The sequence below is a fragment of the Phyllopteryx taeniolatus genome, chromosome 1 (genome assembly GCF_024500385.1).
Source record: "Phyllopteryx taeniolatus isolate TA_2022b chromosome 1, UOR_Ptae_1.2, whole genome shotgun sequence".
In the NCBI taxonomy this organism is placed as follows: domain Eukaryota; kingdom Metazoa; phylum Chordata; class Actinopteri; order Syngnathiformes; family Syngnathidae; genus Phyllopteryx; species Phyllopteryx taeniolatus.
Window position 1 is genome coordinate 35,971,070 of NC_084502.1, and position 24,374 is coordinate 35,995,443.

Consider the following 24,374-nt stretch of genomic DNA (forward strand, 5'->3'; position numbering starts at 1 on the left):
TTCGCTTGCTCATCTCAGAGATGTTTTTACCTTCATTGGGGTTCAGCTTAAATTAATTTGAACTGATGTGATTTGAAAAGAGACACACATAAACACATCTCCACTGAAAAAAAATGAAACATTGGTTAAATTTAAGTAATCTGTCACACCTAATATTTTAGCTTTTATTCATGTAAATAATAATAATAATAATAGTTTATGCTAAAGTAACAGTTGTATGATGATTCAAAATGACAGCAGTAGCGATGCTAATTCCTGTTAGCCTGTCCATGGCATTTGCCATTGTAATTGAAGTTAGCATTACCCCCACAGTTGCTACCCTCACAAATCATATCCGAGCGGAAAAAAACTATTTGAGACTGCAGGTAAGTACGAAACGTTGTCTGACCACAAAGCAGTAGAAAAACAAAAAAATATGATGAGGAGTAGATACACAACTAGTATTTGTTTAGGGTTTAAAGAGACAGTTGTCAGAAATATCCATGTTCATAACCAATGTATATTCCATCCATCCATTTTCAACACCGCTTATCCTGGTTAGGGTCGCGGGGCGCTGGATCCTATCCCAGATGACTTCGGGCAAAAGGCGGACTACACCCTGAACTGGTCGCCAGTCAGTCACAGGGCACATATAGACATGGACAACCATTTGCACTCACATCGTCACTGAGTGGGAACTGAACCCACGCTGCCCACACCAAAGTCAGGCGAGTGTACCACTACACCATCAGTGACCCAATGTATATTGTACAGATAATTATATTTGATATGTTGTTGCTGTGTGACATTGCTACATCTTGGAGAAGTCAGGCTACATGGAATTTCCAAGTTATGTAATGCAGTATAAGCGTCCAATCAGATTTATCTGATGTCGTCCCCTGTACGGTTCCCAACCCCAGGAAATTTACTATGATATGCTGTGATTTTTCTTTGCTAAACAGTTTATAGTCCTCACTTTGCGCTTTTGTTTGGCATTTTATCTTGGCAACAGCATCTGTCAGCATCCAAATACTACGACAATGGGAATTGCATCTTGTCCTTATTATGCTGCCTCATTATTTAACGATGCCCAGCAGCATCCACATTTAAATTTTTCATCTTACTTGTAAAATGTATCTCTATTTGATTGTGATTGTTTTGTGTTATACAGCCAATAACTCAAGACATTGTATTTCTGAGGGAATTGTTTCACGTCCAATGGTATCATGACTGTCTCCTGGTGAGCGGATGGATGTCTGTATTTGAAATAATTAAACATCGTTAAAGATGCTATGATTCTCCTTGACTTGTGCCTGCATGTCACTGAATTGTCCCGGCACACCATTTTCACACTGAACCTTGTGTGTACTCCCACTCTTCTGAACACACGTCACACATCGTCAATTTTCCAGGCCTTGTGACGTAGTCAGGTCGGCTATAAAAGCTTCACCTGGCTGTGCTGAGAACCACAACGACGCCAAGCCCAGACCAGGCTTAGTTGTGCTCCAGCAGAAGGAAAAAAAAGAACATGAACCTCACTTTGTCACTTTGCTGCTTTAATCTGCTTTTAGTGCTTGATTATGTTAGAGGAAAACCTATTTCTGATTTACGGGTATATTCTCTTCTTTTTCAACTAGATAGATAGATAGATAGATAGATAGATCTGTTTTATTTCATTTCTTTCCCTTCTCTCTTCATAAGAGTTTGAAGCAGATTTTGGATCTGTTTTATTTCATTTCTTTCCCTTCTCTCCTTTCCCATCAGAGTTTGAAGCAGATTTTGGAAGAGATTGACGACATGCCTCATCGCTCTTCAGAGGAGATGCAAGACAGCGGCGGCAATGCAGAGAAGTCAAAGCATGACGCTTCAGAGGGGCATCCGTGGGACTCCTCCGACCCCAGCAACTCGGCACTGGAGGCTAAAGCAGATGTCCTTGCCCTTCTCTTCAAAGACCTCTTCCGGACCTCCAAGCGTTCCTGGGGCCGCTTCAAAAAAGGCAGGCTGAGGAGCTGCTTCGGCGTCCGCTTGGATCGGATCGGGTCTTTCAGCGGATTGGGATGTTGAGGGTAAGAATCCACAAGAGACTTTGTTGTTGATCATCAGGCTAGAGAGAACCTCATGAAGAAATTGGACTGAATGTCTGGAACTGATGGTTAGTTAAATGAAAAATAACTTTAAAATAATAAAGAGCAATAATAAATAATGTCGTATACCTTTTGAAATCAATGCCAGACAAATTCCATTTCCTTGACGATGATACAAAAAATAATTTCTATATCTTAAAATAACTGCAGAAATCTTTCAAAGTGGACCCATTTTTCAGTGCAGCTTGAATTAGGAGTCATTATGTATAGACTTAGTACTGTGTACCTGTGGCTGATTGTTCATATTTTCTTCTGCATTATTGCCATGATAATTAATGTACTGTATATAATAAAGAAATAGTATTAGCAAGGCACCTTGCCTACCTGCATGGCACATGCCACTACTGGGAGGGGGGCTCTGATATCAACCCATTTTTTTCATTATTCATTTTCTTCTGCCAACAGGTGTATCTGACAACGGTCCATCAAAGTATTAAACGCCACTTCACACACCGTTGTACATTTTCATAAAATTGCTGTGAAAGGAAGCTATTTGTTATTTATTATTTTGCTATGTAAAAGAACTGTTGCCGTCTATTATATTGGAATCCAGTAAAAATATTTTGCATACAAGTGTTCTTGTCTGTCTATATGTCATATATTTATCTACAATTTCTGCCAGTCCCAATAAGATTTATATCACAGAAGGGCAGATCATGTGTTTTTTCACAGTAGGTGCAGTGTTCTTCTCTGCTTTGCTGCTTAATGGAAGGATTCTAACAAATTAGCCTATGTGTGTACATAGCTACATACAGTTTCTCCAAACACATTTCCATGCAAAATATTATCTATTTTTTCTGATATAAACAATAAATATTGTCATATCTATTGATTGCAAAATGATGAATGAAGATTAACATAGAAATGAAAGAGTCTAAAATTAAAAGTTATATAATAATATACAGTCGACCTCCGCTTTTCGCAGGCGATAAGGACCCGGGCCCGACGGCGAATAGCAAAAATTTACGGATAATTGACGCCCATTACAATTACATTGGAAAAAAATATATATATATTTTTTTTTTTTAACCCCAAAAATGTATTGAATAAACAGGGATATACCGCCAATCAGCATTTTTGGTATTGATTCACCTAAAAAAGAAAAAAACAGCGCAAGTGTGCGGGGATCCACTGCTTATTTATGTACGTACGGTACAAATACAACCACCAAGTTTTCTTGATCAGTCATATTTGTCTTACTACAATAATTATCACAATACAAATGTAAATTCTTATTCATATTTTCCTGCCACATACGTAATGATCAGAAGACATTTTTTAAGTGTACAAAGTGTCTGTTTTCCTGACGAACTGTCAGACTGGCAGTCTGCACTCAGTTTGTCCTTGTTAAGGCAACCATCAGCAGTCACATACACACGTTCCTTAAATTAGTAACATCTCTCTCTCTTTCTCCCTCTTTCTCTCTTTCGCTCTCTCTCTCTCTCTCTCTCTCTAACCCTAACCACACACACACACATACACACCCACACAGTGTGGTCATTTACTACTTCCCGTAGCTCTGTGACAACAATGTCCCGTGTTAGGGCTTGTTGGGAGGTGGTGACCTGTTTCTGGTAATGTATGGATGCCACTATGTCATATGAATGTCTGAATGGCCCACTTCTTAGACAACCCTTTAAAGGGAGCCGTTTCGGACAGCTTGTGTTATCAGGACCAGGTGTCAGGAATGCCAGTCCAATTCCTGGCATACCCTCATGGATGGAGCTACTGTATAAAAGAGCAGAGGTTGGTCCTGTGGCCTCCAGCATCCACAAGCTACTCAGCAAAGAATCCCCCAAAAGGTCCATCTATCCTCCAGAAATAGAAAAAAGAACTATGCCTCTTTCTTCGTGTGTTGCCTGCGGCCTTCTCCTCATCTTGAACCTTCAGCTCTTCAGCACATATCCTGTTGGCACCAGCTTGACCTCCAGTGATATGGACATTTTAAAGGTATGTTTAAGTGATATGTAATTCTAAATAGTTGGGGATGTCTTCTCTTCACTGTTGTGTCCATAAACTCTAAGACATTTGAGTGACGACAGCCTTTTTTACATCTTGAATGTTAACATACCTCCTGGTACGTTGTAGTTGCTCCTTGACAGATTAGAGGAGACCCTTCCAGAGCAGACCGAAATTGAGCAGAGGCTCTCTGCAGAGAGGGACAACACTCTTGACGACCTGAACATAGAAGCTGATGCACAGCAGCCACGGGACGTCTTGGACGAAGGTTCAGTCAGGGAGTTCCTGTCAGCCAAAAACCTGAAGAGCATCCGCAGTGACTCCTCCAGGAGATCTTCTGGTTGCTTTGGTCGCCGTATGGACCGAATAGGGTCCATGAGTTCCCTGGGCTGTAACAGGGTTGGCAAATACAGTAAGTTGACAATAAATAAAATAGTTTCCATTGGTGGAATATTGAGACACTGGGAAAGGTTCTAAAGATGTGTTCCATGTCTTCTCTTGCAGATCCAAAATGATGATGAAGTCTTACCATCGACAACCTTGTGGAACTGCAATGTTGCTACCCAAAGTTATTTTCTATTCATTCGATATTTATTACGTAATATTTTGTTTGTGCCTCACCTGTCTATTTATTTAAATGTATGTGAAACTGTTTGTGCCCCCATTGTTTCAATAAATGTTTACAACTGCAGATGACTTGAGTATGTATGACCACTCTTTGAAAGCAACTACATGTTGTCACTAGATTATGCATGTTTTTACAACCAAACCTCTTCAATAACAACCCCCACCAAAATATATAAACATGTAGCTATTATCATAATATTATTTTGTAGATCAACATTAGGTCTTCTGTCACTTGTGTTACTTTATAAATTATGCACAAATGCTGATAGGATGTTAAAGTGACATAACAGTGTAAACATGGCTACCATAATGTGAAGCTGCAGATACTCGATTCTGAGCAATTATTGTGAACAGAGCCATTGTCTTTGTGAATTAAAGCATAAGGAATTAATTTTCAGCACCATGGAGAGCATACACTGCAGACACTGATTTATTAGCAAAAGCCTGGAAAAACAGAAATGGGTGGGAATCTTTTATTACTAGTTGTGGCAAATAACCGCTTGGTTGTTTTGTAGCGAAATACAGAGAATCAAAAAGGACCACTGTCGGCCACCATCACTCCCATGATCCAATCCAATTTAACATACAGTAAATGGTAAATGTGTAACAAAAAACTTGTGGGGTCCTGCCAGTATAGTCACGAAATCGTCATATTGATAACATTTTATGTGTGTATCTGAAGCATGAGCAATTATGGATTGAAGAAAAATGGTAAGTCAGGTATTTTCCTTAAGCCAAAAACCTGGGGACAAAAATAATTCTGAATGATCTTCTTTTGAATGATGAAAACATGCATGTCAACAAACCTTACACTGCAAAAGTATTTCTTTGAGTCAAACAAATATCACTATATAACTTCTTATTATGATCATTAGAGTCATTATGAAGGTTGGGGAAATGATTATTGAGGCTTAGTGAGGAAAATTAGACACAATAGTTCGACCTATACTTGTCCCAATATAACAATGGTAAGAGAATCTATTACATATACATACTGCATAATTTGTCACAGCTACCTAAACTCAGGTGTAGAAAGTACTATTCGTTGACAGACAAAATATAGATTGTCTTGTTGCTTATAGACTATCCAATGATGTTTACATTACAGTGCATACTACAAATACTCTATCATCTTGTCCTGGTGTGGTCTAAGACATGTCTATTACTGTTATCATTAACAGTTATAGAAAGTGTATGTGCAAATGTGCAAACCTAAAAAAAAGGAAGGGCGGTGTACACAAAAGAAGTTTGTATTGACAACATCATGAAAACTACCCACATGAACAGCAATCGCTCCCAAGTCCAATGAATGCCCTGGAGCGGAGGATCCCAGTTTTCACCTACTATGGCTTCTGTCTGCATGCGGAGGGCATTCCTCTGACTAAACGCCATGTCTGAGCTTACAGGTTGGAGATGGCTCCAGAGGTCATGCCACCGTTGGCTGGGAAGGGTGATCGTACACAGACATGTATATTGTAGACTCACGCAGAGACCCACACACGCGAGTCACTTCCGAGCACCACTTAAAAGTACATCTGACTTATCGTGCAGAAGTGTTAGAATGCACTTGAGGTGATATGCAAGAGGAGGAGCCATTAACGCCGTCAACTAATTGTGTACGCGTGTGTACATATATAGTTTCCGGCATTGGCTGTAGTGCGACTTGCATTTGAAGAGTAACATGAGGGTTGCGGTCCTGTGGGGCCTGCTGCCCCTGCTGTGTCAATACACACTGGTAAGCAGCCACATTTTGGGAAGGACGTCTTCTCCCGATGACTTGGCCCAGCTCAGGGTAAGCCGCATCCCCAGAGAGGAAGGTCAAACACTAACTCATGTATAGTTTTGTGGTCTGCAATGTGTCTGTCAAACTTATTCTTTGAGAACTTGGAAAGAGGAGAACAAGTTGCATTATAGAGTTGATCTGTCTAATTCTATACAAACATGCAGTAAATGTAAGGCTGATCTTTCTTTTAGTCAGTCATCTAAATACAACGTCGCTATTATTGTAGCATGTTCAACAATGGGAGAGAGGAAGTAGCAATGTTTATTTTATTTTGTTGTTGTTGTTGCGTAATATTAATCCGAACGTGTCAACCATATTTACTCTACTAGGTCAGTGGTCATGTTTGTCATCCTAGCATAAAGCCAAAGAACTATTTCATTTCCTTTATGAAAAAAAAATGTACACCTTTGTGTCATACATTGGCTTCCTGCCCTCTGCACAACAGTCTCTGCTTGAGCGCTTTGAGGAGACTCTGGCAGAAGCAGCCCAGGAGGATGCCTCTGAAATGGACTATGCAACATTGAACCAAGAACCAGAACACAGCCAGTCCAACCGAGGAGGGAACACGAAGCAGGACCGGGACCAAGAAGCTATGGCAGTAGAACGATCCCAAGCAGCGGCTGAAGGCCAGAGCCGGGCCTTGAGTCAGAGGAACCGCCTACTGGACCTGCTGGTGACGGCCAGAAAGCGGGCATCAGGCTGCTTTGGTGCCAGGATGGACCGGATAGGGAACGCGAGCGGTCTGGGGTGCAACACTGGAAGAGGTGAGTACACAACAGAGTGGCACTTTTTTCTGGTCATATTTCTATATTTAACTAAATTGAGGGATAGTGTATCCTCTATAATTCCTTAGGATAACATTCCTTAGTCCTGAAAAAAATATCTATAAATATCTATCTATATATATATATATATATATATATATATATATATATATATATACATAACTAATTACATATAACTAATAATTTCATTATTAATAATAATAACCAAACACCATCCATTTCATTACTAGGAGATAATTTGTTATTACAGTAATTTTGTAATTACAGCTGCTTTTGAAAATTTCCATGATAAAAATGTTGAAAAATAGCCGCAAAAGCTCAGATTTTTCTTTCGTATCACTTCCTTGTGAAGCCGACGCTTGTGATTGGGTCTCTCTGGCCATGTGCCATTCTACAGCAGTCGTGAATATGACATACTTTTCCAAATATAATCATGGTGCAATCTGTTAGTTTGAGATTTTGAAAAGGTTAGAAGACTCAGTTATGGGCGGCAAGGTGGTAGACTGGTTAGCAAAGCCGCCTCACAGTACTGAAGACCAGGGTTCAAATCCGGCCTCGTCTGTGTGGAGTTTGCATGTTCTCCCCGTGGCTGTGTTTTTTTTTTCCCCGGGTACTCATACTCATACGTACTCCGGTTACTCCGGTTTCCTCCCACATCCCAAAAACATGCACGGTAGGTTAATTGAAGACTCTAAATTGCCCGTAGATGTGAATGTGAGTGTGAATGTTTGTTTGTTTATATGTGCCCTGCGATTGGCTGGCGATCAGTTCAGGGTGTACCCCGCCTCTCGGACAAAGTCAGCTGGGTTAGGCTCCAGCACACCGCGACCCTAGTGTGGACAAGCGGTATGGAAAATGGATGGATGGATAGACCAGTTGCACTTTGAACACATAAGAGAATATTGACTGTTGAACAGTTTCATCTATATAATTTTGCTCTTTTGTTTATGGAATGTTCACTTCTCTGTGTTGTCATAAGACGCGATAACATCAACACAACATCCAAGGGTCCTTTGGATGCCTTCATTCAAAATGTTGAAAAGCAATCAACATGTCATCAAATATATTTAATTACTTTGAGAAAGTGAAATCGTTACACTGATATTACATTTTCGACAGGGTAACTTGTAATTGTAGCCAACTACATTTCGAAAGTAACCTTCCGAACACTGTGTAAGGATGTTAGAAGTTTATTACAAATGCACCATTTACAGAGAAGGGGGCCAATACTTTTTCACGGCACTGTATGTGGTTCCTTTTTTGAACACATGAATGTAATTGGGTTACCCTAGCCTGTCTGTGAGAGCACCAGTGCACACACCTCCTCCTAACAGATACAGGACAAGCCTTTATCATCAAAAACTTTCTCTAGTTTGGGTGGAATGGGCACAGCAAAGTCAGATAATTAAGGTCATCGAGAACGGAGTTCCAATCTATATTAACCTAGTTCCAGTAAAAATACCAAAAGGGTCAGTGCGCAGGTAAAGCTGCCGTCAGGAGGAAAAACACATGCATCTAAAATGACAGCCACTCATATATCATTCTGATATAAATGAAGGTTAATTGTGATTGGAAGTCAGTGAAAGGAGTAATATGGACTTTATGATTCATTCCAGCTTTTGATAGCATTCCATTTCTGTTCTTGTGTCTGTTATTTTTTTCAGGATAGGCTGACTCTTCTGTGGGATACGTTTGATCCATTTATTGTTTCTTACCAGAAGTTCAGTCAATTTAATATCTGATATTACATTGAAGAACTGTTTGTGTGTGTGTGTATCTAGCCATGTCTTGATTTCTGCACGTATCTGTGTGAACAAAATCATGAATTGTGTGAAGAATCCATGACACTGTATGCTGTTCAACAATGGCACACCATAACTGCATGTGGGTTGCTCTCAATTAAAAACTATGAATAAAAATATCTTTTACATATTTCCATGGTTTCAGAACATTTCTTCAACTGTGAATCACACACGTAAAATATTGACTTTTCTAAAGTACAATGTATAATCTTGAGAGAAATGAATGACAATGTGTAGAGAGTACCAGAAATTTATCAGGAGGCCTTCATTTTTACAAAGGCAATTTTATTTGGAGGGATTTACAGGAATCTAGGCGACATAGTTGAATAATGTGAAAATGAAGCACACACACAGGATAGACAATGCGTCCAAAGTACACTTTGGAGATGATGGAAATGAGACTGTGGTTCATTCATTCATTCATTATTTTTGGGTGAATGTACATGACAACCAGCGCAAAGGAGGCGTTATTGTGGGTTGCATGACAGAGACGGTCACACTGCTTTGTCAAGTTGGATTACGTGCATCATGTCGACCACTGACACAAACGTTAAGCACTAATGAAGTACAGAGCAGCTCACCAGTCTGCTTCCTTTCTAACGGACCACAACAGACCAAATAACAGTAGGAGAGTGTTTTGTATGGTAAATCAATTGGAAATTGTTACTACAGGAACCCCTCGTGAGCCAATCTGATGCTTAACAGTGGAAAATAACACCCCCCATTTCACCTATTGTGCAATGTAGTGAAATACAGTATTTGTAGTTCTCTCTCGAGAGTGGACTAACAACGTATATTATCGACTCAACCATGATTGATACTGTTAGGCCCAGAACCACGAAATTTGCCATTTTTGTTTGGATTGCATCCTCTTTTTGGTCTAACTATATGTACAATAGTCACCCACAATTAATCATCAAGCTGCTTTAATGACACTGCTCAAAAGTGTGCAGTGAAAAAATCCAAAACATTCCATGGGTTTGTGACAAATCAATACATTACTACTGGTTATCTGCCATTTGATTGGGCAAGCATTTGACTGACTAATCATTATGCCTACAAAAGAAAACTGTAATGGGAAGTAGCTGACTAAAAAGCTAAGTGCTGTAACTAGAAAAACAACATCAATCCACAAGACATTTACAAAATATATACTCCTATCCAAAAGGATTGGAACATGAGGCCAATTCCTTAATTTTTGCTGTAGACAAAGCATTTGGATTTGACAATAAAAGAAATATGACACTCTTGCTCTCTCTCTCTCTCTCTCTCTCTCTCTCTATATATATATATATATCCATCCATCCATCCATTTTCTGAGCCACTTATCCTTAAGGGTCGCGGGCAAGCTGGAGCCTATCCCAGCTATCATCGGGCAGGAGGCGGGGTACACACTCTGAACTGGTTGCTAGCCAATCGCAGAGCACACATAAACAAACAACCATTCGCACTTACATTCACACCTACGGGCAATTTAGAGACTTCTATCAATCTATATATATATGTGGGTTTTGTTTGTGAAGAAATTTATACCATCCATTCATCCATTTTCTGAGCCGCTTATCCTCACAAGGGTCATGGGAGTGCTTCAGGCAGGAGGCAAGGTACACCCCGAACTGGTCGCCAGCCAATCGCAGGACATTTATACTAGCTACATCCATTTTGTAGGAATTGTGTGTAGCCAAAAAAAAGATAAATCAGAGCCATTGCACAAAAATTAACAATAGCCAATGCAACCATTTGGAATGTCCTGAAGAAGAAAGAAACCACTGTTTAGGTTAGTAACTGACGTTGAATGGGTTGGTGGAGGAAAACAGCAGCAGTTGGTTACAAAAACGTTGCTAAACGCTCTAAGGTTGGACCCAAAACAACTGTTATTGTCATCAGCAACAACCTCCAGACAGCAGGAGTGAAGGTATCACAATCTGTTGTTTACAGAAGATTTCACAGCCAAAACTACAGATGCTACAGCAGAAGATGTGAACCACTCATTAGCAATAAAAAAAATAAATAAAAAAAAAGCAAAGAAAGTTGGAAGGATTTTAAACAGTTCTGGAAGAAGGTGTTATGGACTGACAAGACGAAGATGGACCTTTACCAAAGTGATGGAAAGGATAAAGCTTCGAGACAGAGTTTCCTGCTGATCCCAAACTTACAAACATATGTGAATCTCAGTGAGGGTAACAACATGTTTTTCTAGGACAGACTCACTGATCCTCGTTGATGTAGAACATGGTGGCAGTAGAAAAATGAACTCAGACGTCTACAGAAAAACTTCGTCAGCCAAATTACAGAAAGATTCAACCACACTGATCGGTAGGTCATTTATCATTCAGCAAGCCTATTTCCAGACTTAAACTCTATTGCGCATGCATTTTACCTGCTAAAGAGGAGACTGAGGGGAATACACCCAAAACCAATGACATCAGAAAAAGTATCACAAAAGAAGAATGCAAAGGATTGGGGATGTCAATGGGTCACAGGCTTGATACAGTAATTACAAACAAACGATTAGTTACCACATAACGATCTTATTCACGTTAATCTTTTACAGTGCTTTGGCTCAACTAAAATGTGGTGTTTGGTTAAAAATATTATCATCTAAGTTGTGAATATGATACAGATGTAAATGCCTGGAAATGAAAGCTGAAATCTTGAGCTGTTGTTTCACAGTCTCATATTCATCTCTTTTTATGAGGAGGGGGGGGCGCTTTAGTCTACAGCAAAAAAAAAAAAGAACTTCCCTCATTGTTCAAACACGTGGGTGTGTACGACCACCAAGGCACCAAATATTCACAAATTCAATTTATGTACAATTTTCCTAATACTTCAACACATTACTAAATCCACAATATTTCAGGACTCATTTGGTAGTTTGTGGGTGTAAAAGAAATTAAATATTATCAGTTACAACTCAAACAAATTGAGACTCAAGAAAAGTGTTCTGAGGTTTAGACTTGAAATGGCTGACACCCAACAAAACATCCCATGAAATAATTCAAAGCATTCTATGATGATAGATGACAACGGCAGTATTATGTTTCGTTGAAAAGGCCAAGCTTGTGAGTGGATGTCCATCAAGATTACACAAAGTAATACGGTTCTCCCATGTTTAAATTGAGGAGGAATTAGATGGTGTTGTTGCAACCCTAAATTGGGACAAGAAATTGTTGGGGTTCCTGGCCTGAGTGGTTGATCCAGGTGCTCTTGGGGTCCCTCTGGTGGGCATAGGACTGAAGCTGTTTACAAAAACCAAAACAAAAAACACTTTGGAAAATGGGCATGTGTAACGAATAATTTTGACAGATTAAATAAAAGGCAATGGTATAAAAAAAAAAAAAGATCAAAACTATATGTATGTAGAGACGATTCTTTATGAATCCCTTATTATTCCGTTATATAAGTTCCAGTAATGACTGAGTTTGTTGTTGTTGTTGTTGTTGTTGTTTGTGGAGCCAGGCAGAATGTCCCATTTGTCTTCACCACTGCTGCTTCTGCACTGAGTGGGCAAAGAGGACTCGTTCCCTCCCTGTAGTCCCCCAATCATGGAGCCCAGGGTGGCACGGCTGCTGCCTGAAGGCCCCATCTGAGCCGCCACACTCAGGTCCGCTTTCTCGGATCGAGGCTGCGGTGGCGTGTGATTGGGCAACGGGGTGGTGGTGTTTTCATTGAGGCTCTGCACTGTCACTGATGACTGGCAGACAAGCACACACAAAAGCAAAAGGTACATTCAATTACATTTGTAATACAAATTGTACAATTGTAATGTGCTGCATTAAAAGAAATACTGCATTGTCATTATAAATTGTAAAGTTAGAAATGTTTTGCGACATCACTGATCAAAGTAAAGTGACAAAATAGAATGTGATGGAAAACCCTCATTTTGATTTCACTAGCAACAAAACGATAATACGTCATATTCAGTGGCCATTCTGCAAATAGGGGCAGGGGGAGCAGTGCACCATCGGATTTAGCAGTGAAACAATCTATAGTGGGTGTACAGGTATCGGGCATGTCTTTTTTTTTTTTTTTTAAACTGTCTGTAATGACAGACCCCAAAAAACCCAGGACAAATATGACAAGATTTTAGTCTGTCCAATATTTGAAAATGAAACCAGTTACACTCACATTTCCCACAGAGACATCACAGCTTGCTTCGGTCTTCTTTTTCATCGCCATGTTGGGATTCCAGTGGCAAACCAGACTGTCATTCTGGACACTGTAGTTCTTATGGCCAATCAACCAGTACGTGTACATTTTGCCTTTACCCTGGCAGGAGCAGGCATAGGGATATTTAGGTGTAATGATCATTTGGACTAAGGAAATCACAGTAAACCATGGGGAAATTGACTTGGATGGCATCAAAGCTATTCATTTTATTGTACTGAAGTTGTTCTTTGTATATTAAATCTATGCACTTTTATGTTAGCATATAAGACCATAAGCTTACAAAATGAAGTAAAATGTGCTCAGTTGCACTGGACGCCCATCATATGTTGGATTATTCAAAGTGGTGAAGGAGAAGAAATAGGACCGGCCACACTTGCACTCACCTTGACTTCAATTTCGCCACGAAGCTGCAGCTCATAAGCGTAGTCTTTGATAAGGGCCAAGTAGGTTTCGGAACTAGTGTGGATTTTTTGAGCTGTCACAATACATAATATGGTGAGCTGTTAAAAAAAACACATGACTTGGCACAGGTCAAGTTTTGCATTTATTAAAAAAAAAAAAGAGAGAATACTGTAAAGCCTACTATATGCCCCCAAAGCATTTATATTGGTAAACCATTTATATTCATATCTCATTCTGTTTGCAGTTTTCCCCTCCTGAAAATGAGCTAGGATGCAACAAGCAGCCTCTGTACTGCGTTGACGTTATTTCTGCATGTGTGAAAGGGAACGGGCATTTCCGACAAACAGGGTTTGTACCTGCATTCACTGAAAGAAAAAATACATAATGTGATCATGTACATGTGTAGCACATGATTAAAATGTGGTAAACTGACGTAATGTTCCCCTAAAAACATAATAGAATACTCTGTTAGTTGAATACATTTTAACCGATGTGCAACCGATGTACATGTTTGAATTGAGTAATTTCAAAGGACGTCTTCAGTGTTGTTGTAACAATTCAAATTATCGTTAAAAAAAAAATCCCATTTGATGTTGTAAAGAAGATTCACACGTCATTATGAAGTCCCCCTTGTCAGTGACAGGACTCAGGTGTTTTGCGCTTTTCCAACTAGGTTGAAACAATTGGGGATGCATGCATGGTGGTGAGTGGACAGACATGTAGACGACTACTAAAACAGACTAAAATCTTGTCATATTTGTCCTGGGTTTTTCGTTGCTGATGTCATCCATGTTTTGGTTTAAGTTTATAGTTACTCAAATCGTATACATTCAGTGGTGTTTCTCTACTCCCTATGTGTTACTTTATTCATTATAAGACTACATACCAGAAATGTACAATACAGTACTATTACTTATTGTCTGTTCTCATTACATAGGGAAACCCACTAGATTGTTGTGGAAAGAAAGTTTGTAAAACTGTATAAATTACATTACCACCACCTGCAGGAGGGGGGTGGAATAGTATCAATATTCATTTATGAGTTTCCAGTCAGATGGACACGTTACTTTTGGGTTTAATGTTTGGCCTTGCAGGAGTTCTTTACTCCACTTCCTGCATGCAGTGTGGTTTCACTGTGGAATACTTTCTGAAATATTGAAGATGCTCTCCAACATGTTTTTCATTGATCAATGAAATATGTCTTAACGATTTGCAAACAAATGAAATCACATATTAGTTTGCATGCAGCTGTGCTTATCACACGACGACATGTTGTTATATATACTGTATTGCCCCAAATTACCAGTGCATTCCTATAGATTGGTGTATCTTTCAAACTTCGTCAAACTTTAGATTTACACGTCTTTGCAATCTTCGTCATTGCTATGGCAAGCCCTGATCACCTGCTGCAGAGGTGCACCTCTATTATATTGGTGAACACATTGGTGGAGCTTGTGATTTAAAAACAAAAAACAAAAAACACTTTTTGGCATATTTGTTAAAACAGTCATTATGACTTGACAGCTGTACATGATAACTATCATCCGTGGTATGAGCGTGCCCACGAGTGCGCGACAAATGATTGACACCCCGTAAGTCACACCTTCTGTCTCTGATTAGTTGTTTTTCCTCGGGCGCCGTGGTTTCTTGCAAATCAAATTAGCGGCACAAGATGTGGCCAGAGACGGCTCACTTTTATCACAGATCATATTTATCATGTACCACTGTGTCAAGTCCTAATTTCTTTAATTCCCCTTTAAGGATGACACTATTATGAGCTGTGCTGGGGAGTTTACTGAAATAGTTTTAACTTGCAATAAGGCATACATTTCTTGAGAGCTTTACCAATGAGTATACGGTATGTCGACTAGCCAATGGAGAGGTTTACCTCTTGCTGTATTTACAACAGTGGCTTTAATATCGACATTTGACAACAATAACTTCATGCTTATAGGTCAACATACGCAGGCTAGTGGATTCCATTCTAGATGCTGTATTCACCGTATCCCCAAACAGACAGTATCTAGGCATCTTGTAGCCCACTATTCCTGCCACACAAGGACCTGATAAGGAAGCAAAACAAAAACAAAAAGGCATTAGTGGGGAAACCACAAAAACAAAATGGCACCATGACTATCCATGTCAATGAAATGCTTTGACCTGTGTGGATTCCAGCTCGGAGCTGCAGCCTCTGGTTGGGCATGTGAGGAATAGACACCTGTCGAACGGCCGTAACCAGATCCAGAGCCATCTTGGCAATCTCGTCTGCATGTCTGTCCCCGTTCCTCTCGGGAAGGCCACTCACCACCATGTATGCATCCCCAATTGTTTCAACCTAGTTGGAAAAGCGCAAAACACCTGAGTCCTGTCTCTGACAAGGGGGACTTCATAAAACGTGTGAATCTTCTTTACAACATCAAATGGGATTTTTATTTATTTATTTATTTTTTTTTTTTGAACGATAATTTGAATTGTTACAACAACACTGAAGAAGTCAGATTACGTATTTTTTCTTTCAGTGAATACAGGTACAAACCCTGTTTGTCGGAAAAGCCCGTTCCCTTTCACACATGCAGAAATAACGTCAACGCAATACAGAGGCCGCTTGTTGCATCCTAGCTCATTTTCAAGAGGGGAAAACTGCAAACAGAATGAGATATGAATATAAATGGTTTACCAATATAAATGCTTTGGGGGCTACTGTTTGAACCTTTTTTTTTTACATAATGTAATGCATTTTGTATAACTACTAACTGTATGTGAATAATTACTGTGGAGATTGTTTGATGTCTTTTAGTTAAAATCCTCTTCAAGGTACGAATAGCAACTGACCAATGGTGTCGATCTAGTACTGGATTAATGTACAGTTAAGTGAAGGTTACATTGGGTAAGTGTCCCTTTTTTTCAAGTTGTTGTCATTTTTTGTTTATTTGTGTTTTTTAGTTTACAAATTAAAATCATCTTTTTTTTTTGTATTTGATTTCATAATTTATTTCAAACTTTTGGTCTGAATTTAAAGTGCAAATAGTACAGAAATATCCAACCATCCATTTTCTACACCGCCTATGCTGTTAAAGGTCTCGGGGAGCTGGAACCTATGCCAGCTGACTTCGGGGCGAAAGGCAGACTCCACCCTGGACTGGTTGTCACTCAGTCACAAGGCGCATACTTCGAGAGACAAACAAACTTTTTTTTACACTTACATTTACAACAATCAATCTTGTCATTTCCTTGTGTTTACCATCTTAAGTTTGGATTTGTGTTTATGCGTTAATTACCTTGTATACATCATAGGAGTCGATTCGTGTGTCAAAGCAAATGTACAGGTTGTTGAGCATCTCCACGACTTGTAGAGGAGTGCAGGAGGCTGAGATGGAGGTGAAACCAACAATGTCCGAGAAGAAAATGGTCACCTAGAATAAAATACATCAACACTGACTGTGGAATTTTCATTTAGACATTTTTGGGAGTGAACGTTGGTTTTGGAAAGAATGTGTGTCACACATAAAGAGGTACCGGGGTCATTTTAAGTTCACATCTCATAATGCTGATTGTTGAAGTGCTAAACCAGGGTTGTCAGTCTAATTTTTGTCATGGGCCACATTGTAGTTATGGTTTCCCTCAGAGTGACGTTATGACTGTGTGACCATATAATTATATAGTCATCATATCATTACGTATATATAACATATTGACTAGTTTTGGAATCATATTTACATTAAATAGTTTGTTCAGCTACTGTTGTTTTTTTTCAACAGGGGTTTAGAAACAGCAACAATGCTTGGAGTTTTTACAAGTGACAACAATTTACAATTTTAGGACACATTTTTGCATGAATCCTCAAATAGACACATGATTTGCTTTAGCGAGCTACATGAAATGATTCGATGGGCCAGAGCTGGCCCTTGGGCCTTGAGTTTGACACCGTTGCTCTAAAAGATGATATAACTTCAGTGTTTATTTTTTGCAACAGTCCTTACTGTTTTAAAAGGGTGTACATTTTCCAAATAGTTTACAATTTCATTAAGCGGTAAAGAAAATGGATGGATGGATGGAATTTGTAATAGTCATAGTTCAATATCAGTTTGAAAGGGAGCTTTCGGTTTATTTTACATCATTAAAGCACCGCAACCTCCACGCTCTCCTGCACATTGCTTTTGGTACAGCTGTTCATACCTCCTTAATAAGCCAAAAGCAATTTCCACCTATCAAACGTGTTTTATCTTCTGATGAATATGGAACAGGGCAATTATAGGTAATTACATCAACAATAGCTACAAAGGAAGAAATGATATATTCATTTAGCATGTCTGCAGATGATGCGGTGGTAAGCTCCTTACAGAAGCCTCGATATTAAAAGCGAGAGAGAATTTATGGAATGGAACAAAAGACGTCTTAAGAGGTTTACATCAATGCTTTTCAACTATTGTCACTTTGGGACCGGCATTTTCCTATTTTTGTCAAGTCGCGACCCACTTTTACAGAAGTGAAGAACAATACAGGACAGAAATTGTTCAAAAATAGCCTTTAAAAACATATGTTTGTCATTTCTTTTTTGAAAATAACATCACATACATGCTCAAAGTGCCTTTAAGAGAACCTTATTAAGAAACTAAGGATGAAAATTTTTTTCCCAATGTCATGGGAAAAAAATGTGAAAAGTCGAATTTGCTATGAGGGCGGCACAGTGGACGACTGCCTCACAGTTCTGAGGACCAGGGTTCAAATCTCGGCCCCGCCTGTGTGGAGTTTGCTTGTTCTCCCCGTGCCTGCGTGGGTTTTCTCCGGGCACTCCGGTTTCCTCCCACATCGCAAAAACATGCATGGTAGGTTAATTGACAACTCTAAATTGCCTTAAAGTGTGAATGTGTGCGCGAATGGTTGTTTGTTTATATGTGCCCTGCAATTGGCTGCCGACCAGTTCAGGGTGTGAACTGGCTCTCGCCCAAAGTTAGTTGGGATAGGCTACAGCAGCCCGCGACCCTTGTGAGGATAAAGCGATGCAGAAGATGGCTGGATGGATGCTATCACAATTAATGAAATAGGGCCAAAACATTTCACTCATCTTGGCACTGATGGCTTCTTTTTAGGAAACGCCAAATAATGTTATTTTCCAAGTACAAGTCAAGTCCGATCTGGGATACACTTTGAAAATTTCACTACACAGGGGTCCTCAGTTTTTTGCTTACGCGCAGTATGCAATAACCTATCCCTAATCTATACTAACACAGTAGTAATGTCATCATTACATATGCTATTTGTATGAAGAATCCAATGAAAAACAGTACGACATGAAGTGAAGGTGCCTTCTTGTGCCACGTGGCTGCGTATTCTTACGCCACTGCGCAAGCTAGTTCAACGTGCACCATTCGTAACCTCAAAACCTGTTTTTAGTCTGTATGGTCGAGGACCCCCTGTCATTTTTTACTACATGTACAACTCTGGTGGCGACTGGTTAGCACATCTGCCTCACAGTTCTGAGGACCGAGGTTCAATCCCCAGCCCCGCCTGTGTGGAGTTTGCATGTTCTCCCCATGCCTGCGTGGGTTTTCTCCGGGCACTCCGGTTTCCTCCCACATCCCAAAAACATGCATGGTAAGTTAATTGACAACTCTAAATTGCCCGTAGGTGTGAATGTGAGTGAGAAAGGTTGTTTGTTTCTATGTACCCTGCGATTGGCTGGCGACCAGTTCAGGGTGTACCCTGCCTCTCGCTCGAAGATTGCTGGGATAGGCTACAGCACGCCTGCGACCCTTGTGGGGATAAGCGGAACGGAAGATGAATGAATGAATGAATGAATGTACAAGCCCAATTCCAATGAAGTTGGGACATTGTGTTAAACATAAATAAAAACACAATACAATGATTTGCAAATCATGTTCGACCTATATTTAATTGAATACACTACAAAGACAAGATATTTAATGTTCAAACGGATAAACTTGATTGTTTTTAGCAAATAATTATTAACTTCGAATGCTATGGCTGCAGCACGTTCCACAAAAGCTGGGACAGGTGGCAAAAAAGACTGAGAAAGTTGAGGAACGCTCATCAAACACCTGTTTGGAACATCCCACAGGTGAAGAGGCTAATTGGGAACAGGTGGGTGCCATGATTGGGTATAAAAGGAGCTTCCCTGAATTGCTCACTCATTCACAAGATGGGGCGAGGTTCACCTCTTTGTGAACAAGTGCGTGAGGAAATAGTCGAACAGTTTAAGGACAATGTTCCTCAGCGTACAATTGCAAGGAATTTAGGGATATCATCATCTACGGTCCATAATATCATCAAAAGGTTCAGAGAATCTGGAGAAATCACTACATGTAAGCAGCAAGGCCAAAAACCAACATTGAATGCCCGTGACCTTCGATCCCTCAAAAACCGACATCAATGTGTAAAGGATATCACCACATGGGCTCAGGAACACTTCAGAAAACCAATGTCAGTAAATACAGTTCGGCGCTACATCCGTAAGTGCAACGTGAAACCCTACTATGCAAAGCAAAAGCCATTTATCAACAACACCCACAAACGCCGCCGGCTTCTCTGGGCCCGAGCTCATCTAAGATGGACTGATGAAAAGTGGAAAAGTGTTCTGTGGTCCGACGAGTCCACATTTCAAATTGTTTTTGGAACTTGTGGACGTCGTGTCCTCCGGGCCAAAGAGGAAAAGAACCATCCGGACTGTTATGGACGCAAAGTTCAAAAGCCAGCATCTGTGATGGTATGGGGCTGTGTTAGTGCCAATGGCATGGGTAACTTACACATCTGTGTAGGCACCATTAATGCTGAAATGTATATAACACAGGTGATGTAACACAGTGGAAAACATGACCCTGTCCCAGCTTTTTTGGAACATGTTGCAGCCATAAAATTCTAAGTTAATGATTATTTGCTCAAAACAATAAAGTTGATCAGTTTGAAAAATAAATATCTGGTCTTTGTAGTGTATTCAAATAAATATAGGTCGAACATGATTTGCAAATCTTTGCAATCTGTTTTTATTTATGTTTAACACAACGTCCCAACTTCTTTGGAATTGGGGTTGTATAACCTAAATAACAAAAGAATGAGTTTGGAGACTATAACGTGGGGCGTTCAGTGCCTGTGAAGGGCCAAAAGAACAGAGGACTCAAAAGAGCAAACCACAAAAGGAAAATCTGGAACTTGGGACTGATTGCTGGAAAGAACAGTTTGCTTCAGAGCACTGCAGAGTTCCTCTTGAGCAAAGTACGTGCAAGTGAAGCGTGACAATGACACCCACCTTCTCATAGCTCTCCGCCTCCACATGTTTTTGCCGGCGGAGCTGTTTGGCTACTGATTTTGGCAGCATTTGGTGCAGGAGATCTTCAGCCAGCTTCCTTTGACGTCTCAGGTCCTCTGTCTTCTCTGTTAAATTGTGTGCATAGTTTTGTATCCACTCAGTCATTTGCTTGAAAGAGAACATGACCACCGGGTAGATGAGACAGGCAATTGCCAGTAGACTGATCTTCATACTGAGGCCCGAAGACACCGAGCGAGATGTCATTCTGAGTACTGGCACCGCACGACCAAACAAGCACTGCTGAGTGTCGGTCAGAGCTTGGAGTCCAGCGTGGGACCCGGACAGCTCTTTGCCTGAGTCCGTGATCTCCCAAAGATTTGTGTTGAAGATGTGTTTGAAATACTGGCTTGAGTTGAACTTTGCATCTATGTTCTCTAACCAGCAGTCATGCAGTTGTTCTGTCATGAGTGCAGCGAAGCTCAGGTGCTTTAATACATAAATCCACTTTTCCTGGAAGACAGGCAGCGCTGCCATATGGGGAAAGTCCATTAACTGGTGGTTGAGCTCTATAAATGTGAGCAGAAGTCTTGCAGATAAAACATCTCTCCAGTTTGAGTCATGTCTGGCTTTGCTTACAGTGTCTTCTTCTGTAGCCCACATATCAAGAAGTCCTCCAATGAACACATTCAGAGCAGAGGCGTCGTTTTCTCTCGTTCCGTTTGTATCCAATGAAGCGTTCAACAATGCGTGAGCACTTCTTTCAATCTCCTGGCAAAATTCAGCCACCTCAACATGGCAATGGAGCCCATAGCCATTGCCAAGGCCCACTACGTCATCACACAGATTCAACATGGGCACTACAACCGCAGAAACACTGGCATTGAACGTCTCATTTCCCATGTCTTTGCTTAAAAGATGCCGCATCATTTGAAGCTTACTGACCAGGTCCAAGATGGCTACTGTCCTGCATGATGCCAGCTCTTCATAAGCAGCCTCTGTAGAGTGGAGCAACTCAAAATTGGAGCTGAGGTCAATGGATACAGAACCAAGCAGGGCCAGGAAAGAGAGGAGGCACACTGTCAGAATCCGTCGAACAGATTTGGAGACTATGAAGCACCTGGAATCAAGGACAACAAACAAAAAGATGTCATTCTGTGAGCTATGTGCAGTATTTTTGTACCCACACTATAAGGGACATATGATGGAAAAATGACTTTTACCTGTTTTTATACATATACTGTAATTGGGGTCTGTGGAGTACCTGCCCACTGATCAAGTGTGAAATTACACAACCAAATAAATCTTGAGTGATCTACCTATTTCTGAAAATGTGTCTTTCAGAATGTTAACTTTCTCATTTATGACATGATCACTAGGCTGAGCTAAGATCCAAAGCCACTTTCAAGCGATGGCCAGACTATCTTGCACAGGCAACATCATGCAGAAACACCCACATTGCCCACAGGTGCTATATGCCCCTGCTACCATAACAAAGCCAAAGGGTAAGCAGAGCTGCATTGAGTTGTGTTGAATGCGTAGAAGAGTATTATCTTGTGTTATTTTCTGCTAACCAGCACACACAGTGGAAGAAAAGTCTGGTCAATCCATTGGAAATGACCTGAAGAGGGCTGTGCACAGGATTTGCAACACTGTAAAAAAAAATTATTTTGTTGTGGATATCGGTGGCGGAACAGCTTGTGGGGTGGGTGCACACAGTATGCTCAAAGAAACGCACATGCACGCACAGTAGCCCTTAGATGTGATTTGAATAAATAAGTCATCGATCGGCGGGCAGTTTTCAGGTGTGGCTCGCACAGTCTGCAAAAATGAGCCGTCCGCGGCCAGTTTTCACCAGATTCAATATGCAAAATGGCATCGGCTGTCGTTTTTCTTTTTGGTAAATCAATTGATCACTTTGATTGGCTGTTAGCAGCGAATATCAGTGCACAAGACAAGAAACAGAAGTGATGAAAGCAAAGAAACGGCAAAGAAAAAAGGCATTACAGTGGATCCCCGCATATTCGTGGTTCAGCACCCATGGATTCACCTATTTGTTTTTTATATTTTTTTTTATTTTGGGAAGCACCCCTGCCCCTTTCGTGGAAAACACTTATTGGCGGTATATATATATATATATTCATGTAAGTATTCCATAGCTTTTGATTTGAGTTACTCTTTTCCCAAAATATATGCTTTAAATGTACCCAATTATAGTGGCTGCAAATTACACTACATATATTGGGTAAATTCTACTGTATAGGTTGTTTTTTTACAGAAAAGGAAGAGTTGGAAGGCTACCGATTAATACTTAATACTACTGCTGATAGACTCATACTAAAAACGAGTTCATTCTATTATGTTCATTCTATTTCAATTATTTTATTATGTATCATAAAAATCAAAAAGTTAATTTCATTTGAAAAAAAAGGGAACACATTTCCCAGGTTTTCTCAAATTGAACTGTGCAAGTCTTTTTTTTCGCATCTAAGTTGGAAAAATGCTCGTTACCGTGAAAGAAAAAAAAAGTGGACTATGCGCTCACCTGCACAAATGACAGTCTGTGTTCACATCTTTGGAGTTGGCCTTCGGAGCGACTCTTCCCCTTCTGATAAATCGTTTTTTTAGAGAAGCAGAGGACAGTGTCCCTGATGTGAAACACTGCTTTTTCATCAATTCCAGCGTTGACATAAGTCTTGTGCTGCAAACCTTCCACTTTAGCACTGCTTGCTCACAGGACCTTCATCTGGATCGCGTTCACCGGACGGGAACGCTAAATTCATGCACGGAAGCACGGAGGCAACAAGAGGCCATTATTAACTTCCGTTTTTGTGCTACAAAATAAAAGCCAATCACTTTCAATTATTTTATTTTTAAAATACATGATCCATCCATCCATGAATAAATACATTTTCTATACTGCTCATACTCATTCGTTAAACTTGATTTTGCCTGGACATACATACTCAACAAATTCAAAATAATATTTTTGTTTTGTCCAGGTCACCAACCAGGTCAAGAATCTATGAAGGAGCATTAGGGCCACAGTGCAAAGAATAAATTGAATTTGTGATTGTACGGGAATGCATTTGCATATTTTTCAGATGAAATGAATTTGAAATAAAAAGTTGCATATTTCCAAGACTAAAGTAAAGTCATTTATTTTCGAGATAAAAAGTTAGATCTTTTGAAATTAAAGTACTCTATTTTCAAGATAAAATGGTACTTTTGAGATTTTAAAAACGGGATTATTTCAAGATTACAGCCGTAATATTACGAGAATAAAATTGTATACTTTTTAGATTTTTTTATTTTATATTTTATTTTTTTATTGTATTTCATTTCTTTATTTATTTTTGTAGCCGGCACGGTGAACGACTGGTTAGCACATCTGCCTCACCGTTCTGAGGACCGGAGTTCAAATCCGGCCTCGCCTGTGCGGAGTTTGCATGTTCTACCTGT

The 24,374-nt window shown here is 40.0% G+C and overlaps 4 protein-coding genes across 7 annotated transcripts; 3 read left to right on the top strand and 1 right to left on the bottom strand.

Moving 5' to 3' along the window:
• Positions 1-1,462: 1,462 nt before the first annotated feature.
• Positions 1,463-2,670, top strand: nppal (natriuretic peptide A-like). Its single transcript, XM_061767212.1, has 3 exons — positions 1,463-1,591; positions 1,744-2,045; positions 2,529-2,670. The coding sequence occupies exons 1-2, from the start codon at positions 1,508-1,510 to the stop codon at positions 2,041-2,043; spliced, it is 384 nt and encodes a 127-aa protein (XP_061623196.1). The 5' UTR covers positions 1,463-1,507; the 3' UTR covers positions 2,044-2,045; positions 2,529-2,670.
• A 1,031-nt stretch (positions 2,671-3,701) lies between these two features.
• Positions 3,702-4,773, top strand: nppb (natriuretic peptide B). Its single transcript, XM_061767102.1, has 3 exons — positions 3,702-4,073; positions 4,212-4,494; positions 4,587-4,773. The coding sequence occupies exons 1-3, from the start codon at positions 3,705-3,707 to the stop codon at positions 4,595-4,597; spliced, it is 663 nt and encodes a 220-aa protein (XP_061623086.1). The 5' UTR covers positions 3,702-3,704; the 3' UTR covers positions 4,598-4,773.
• A 1,569-nt stretch (positions 4,774-6,342) lies between these two features.
• nppa (natriuretic peptide A) lies at positions 6,343-9,209 on the top strand. Of its 2 annotated transcripts, none has more exons than XM_061792231.1 (3): positions 6,343-6,501; positions 6,938-7,256; positions 8,942-9,209. In XM_061792231.1, the coding sequence occupies exons 1-3, from the start codon at positions 6,391-6,393 to the stop codon at positions 8,944-8,946; spliced, it is 435 nt and encodes a 144-aa protein (XP_061648215.1). In that variant the 5' UTR covers positions 6,343-6,390; the 3' UTR covers positions 8,947-9,209. The 2 variants fall into 2 exon arrangements, with proteins under 2 accessions (XP_061648215.1, XP_061648222.1); XM_061792238.1 differs by having other exon boundaries at positions 8,947-9,209.
• Positions 9,210-9,257: 48 nt separating this feature from the next.
• On the bottom strand, positions 9,258-23,685 carry LOC133486672 (receptor-type guanylate cyclase gcy-4). Of its 3 annotated transcripts, none has more exons than XM_061792201.1 (8): positions 23,458-23,685; positions 20,916-22,032; positions 16,930-17,064; positions 15,812-15,986; positions 15,616-15,714; positions 13,633-13,724; positions 13,208-13,348; positions 9,258-12,773 (listed from the first exon to the last, which is right to left on the bottom strand). In XM_061792201.1, the coding sequence occupies exons 1-8, from the start codon at positions 23,601-23,603 to the stop codon at positions 12,453-12,455; spliced, it is 2,226 nt and encodes a 741-aa protein (XP_061648185.1). In that variant the 5' UTR covers positions 23,604-23,685; the 3' UTR covers positions 9,258-12,452. The 3 variants fall into 3 exon arrangements, with proteins under 3 accessions (XP_061648185.1, XP_061648195.1, XP_061648204.1); XM_061792220.1 differs by having other exon boundaries at positions 9,290-12,773; positions 21,858-22,032; XM_061792211.1 differs by lacking the exon at positions 16,930-17,064.
• Between the last annotated feature and the right edge of the window lie 689 nt (positions 23,686-24,374).

Bases quoted from the DNA above. Each gene is read 5' to 3' on its own strand.
- nppal (XM_061767212.1), top strand. From the start codon at position 1,508: ATGAACCTCACTTTGTCACTTTGCTGCTTTAATCTGCTTTTAGTGCTT. The intron at 1,592-1,743 runs GTATATTCTCTT...CTTTCCCATCAG, and splicing joins AACCTATTTCTGATTTACGG to AGTTTGAAGCAGATTTTGGA.
- nppb (XM_061767102.1), top strand. From the start codon at position 3,705: ATGGATGCCACTATGTCATATGAATGTCTGAATGGCCCACTTCTTAGA. The intron at 4,074-4,211 runs GTATGTTTAAGT...GGTACGTTGTAG, and splicing joins GTGATATGGACATTTTAAAG to TTGCTCCTTGACAGATTAGA.
- nppa (XM_061792231.1), top strand. From the start codon at position 6,391: ATGAGGGTTGCGGTCCTGTGGGGCCTGCTGCCCCTGCTGTGTCAATAC. The intron at 6,502-6,937 runs GTAAGCCGCATC...TCTGCACAACAG, and splicing joins ATGACTTGGCCCAGCTCAGG to TCTCTGCTTGAGCGCTTTGA.
- LOC133486672 (XM_061792201.1), bottom strand. From the start codon at position 23,603: ATGTCAACGCTGGAATTGATGAAAAAGCAGTGTTTCACATCAGGGACA. The intron at 15,987-16,929 runs GTAATTAACGCA...TTTTCCAACTAG, and splicing joins ACTCCTATGATGTATACAAG to GTTGAAACAATTGGGGATGC. The intron at 15,715-15,811 runs GTCAAAGCATTT...CTTCCTTATCAG, and splicing joins CCGAGCTGGAATCCACACAG to GTCCTTGTGTGGCAGGAATA.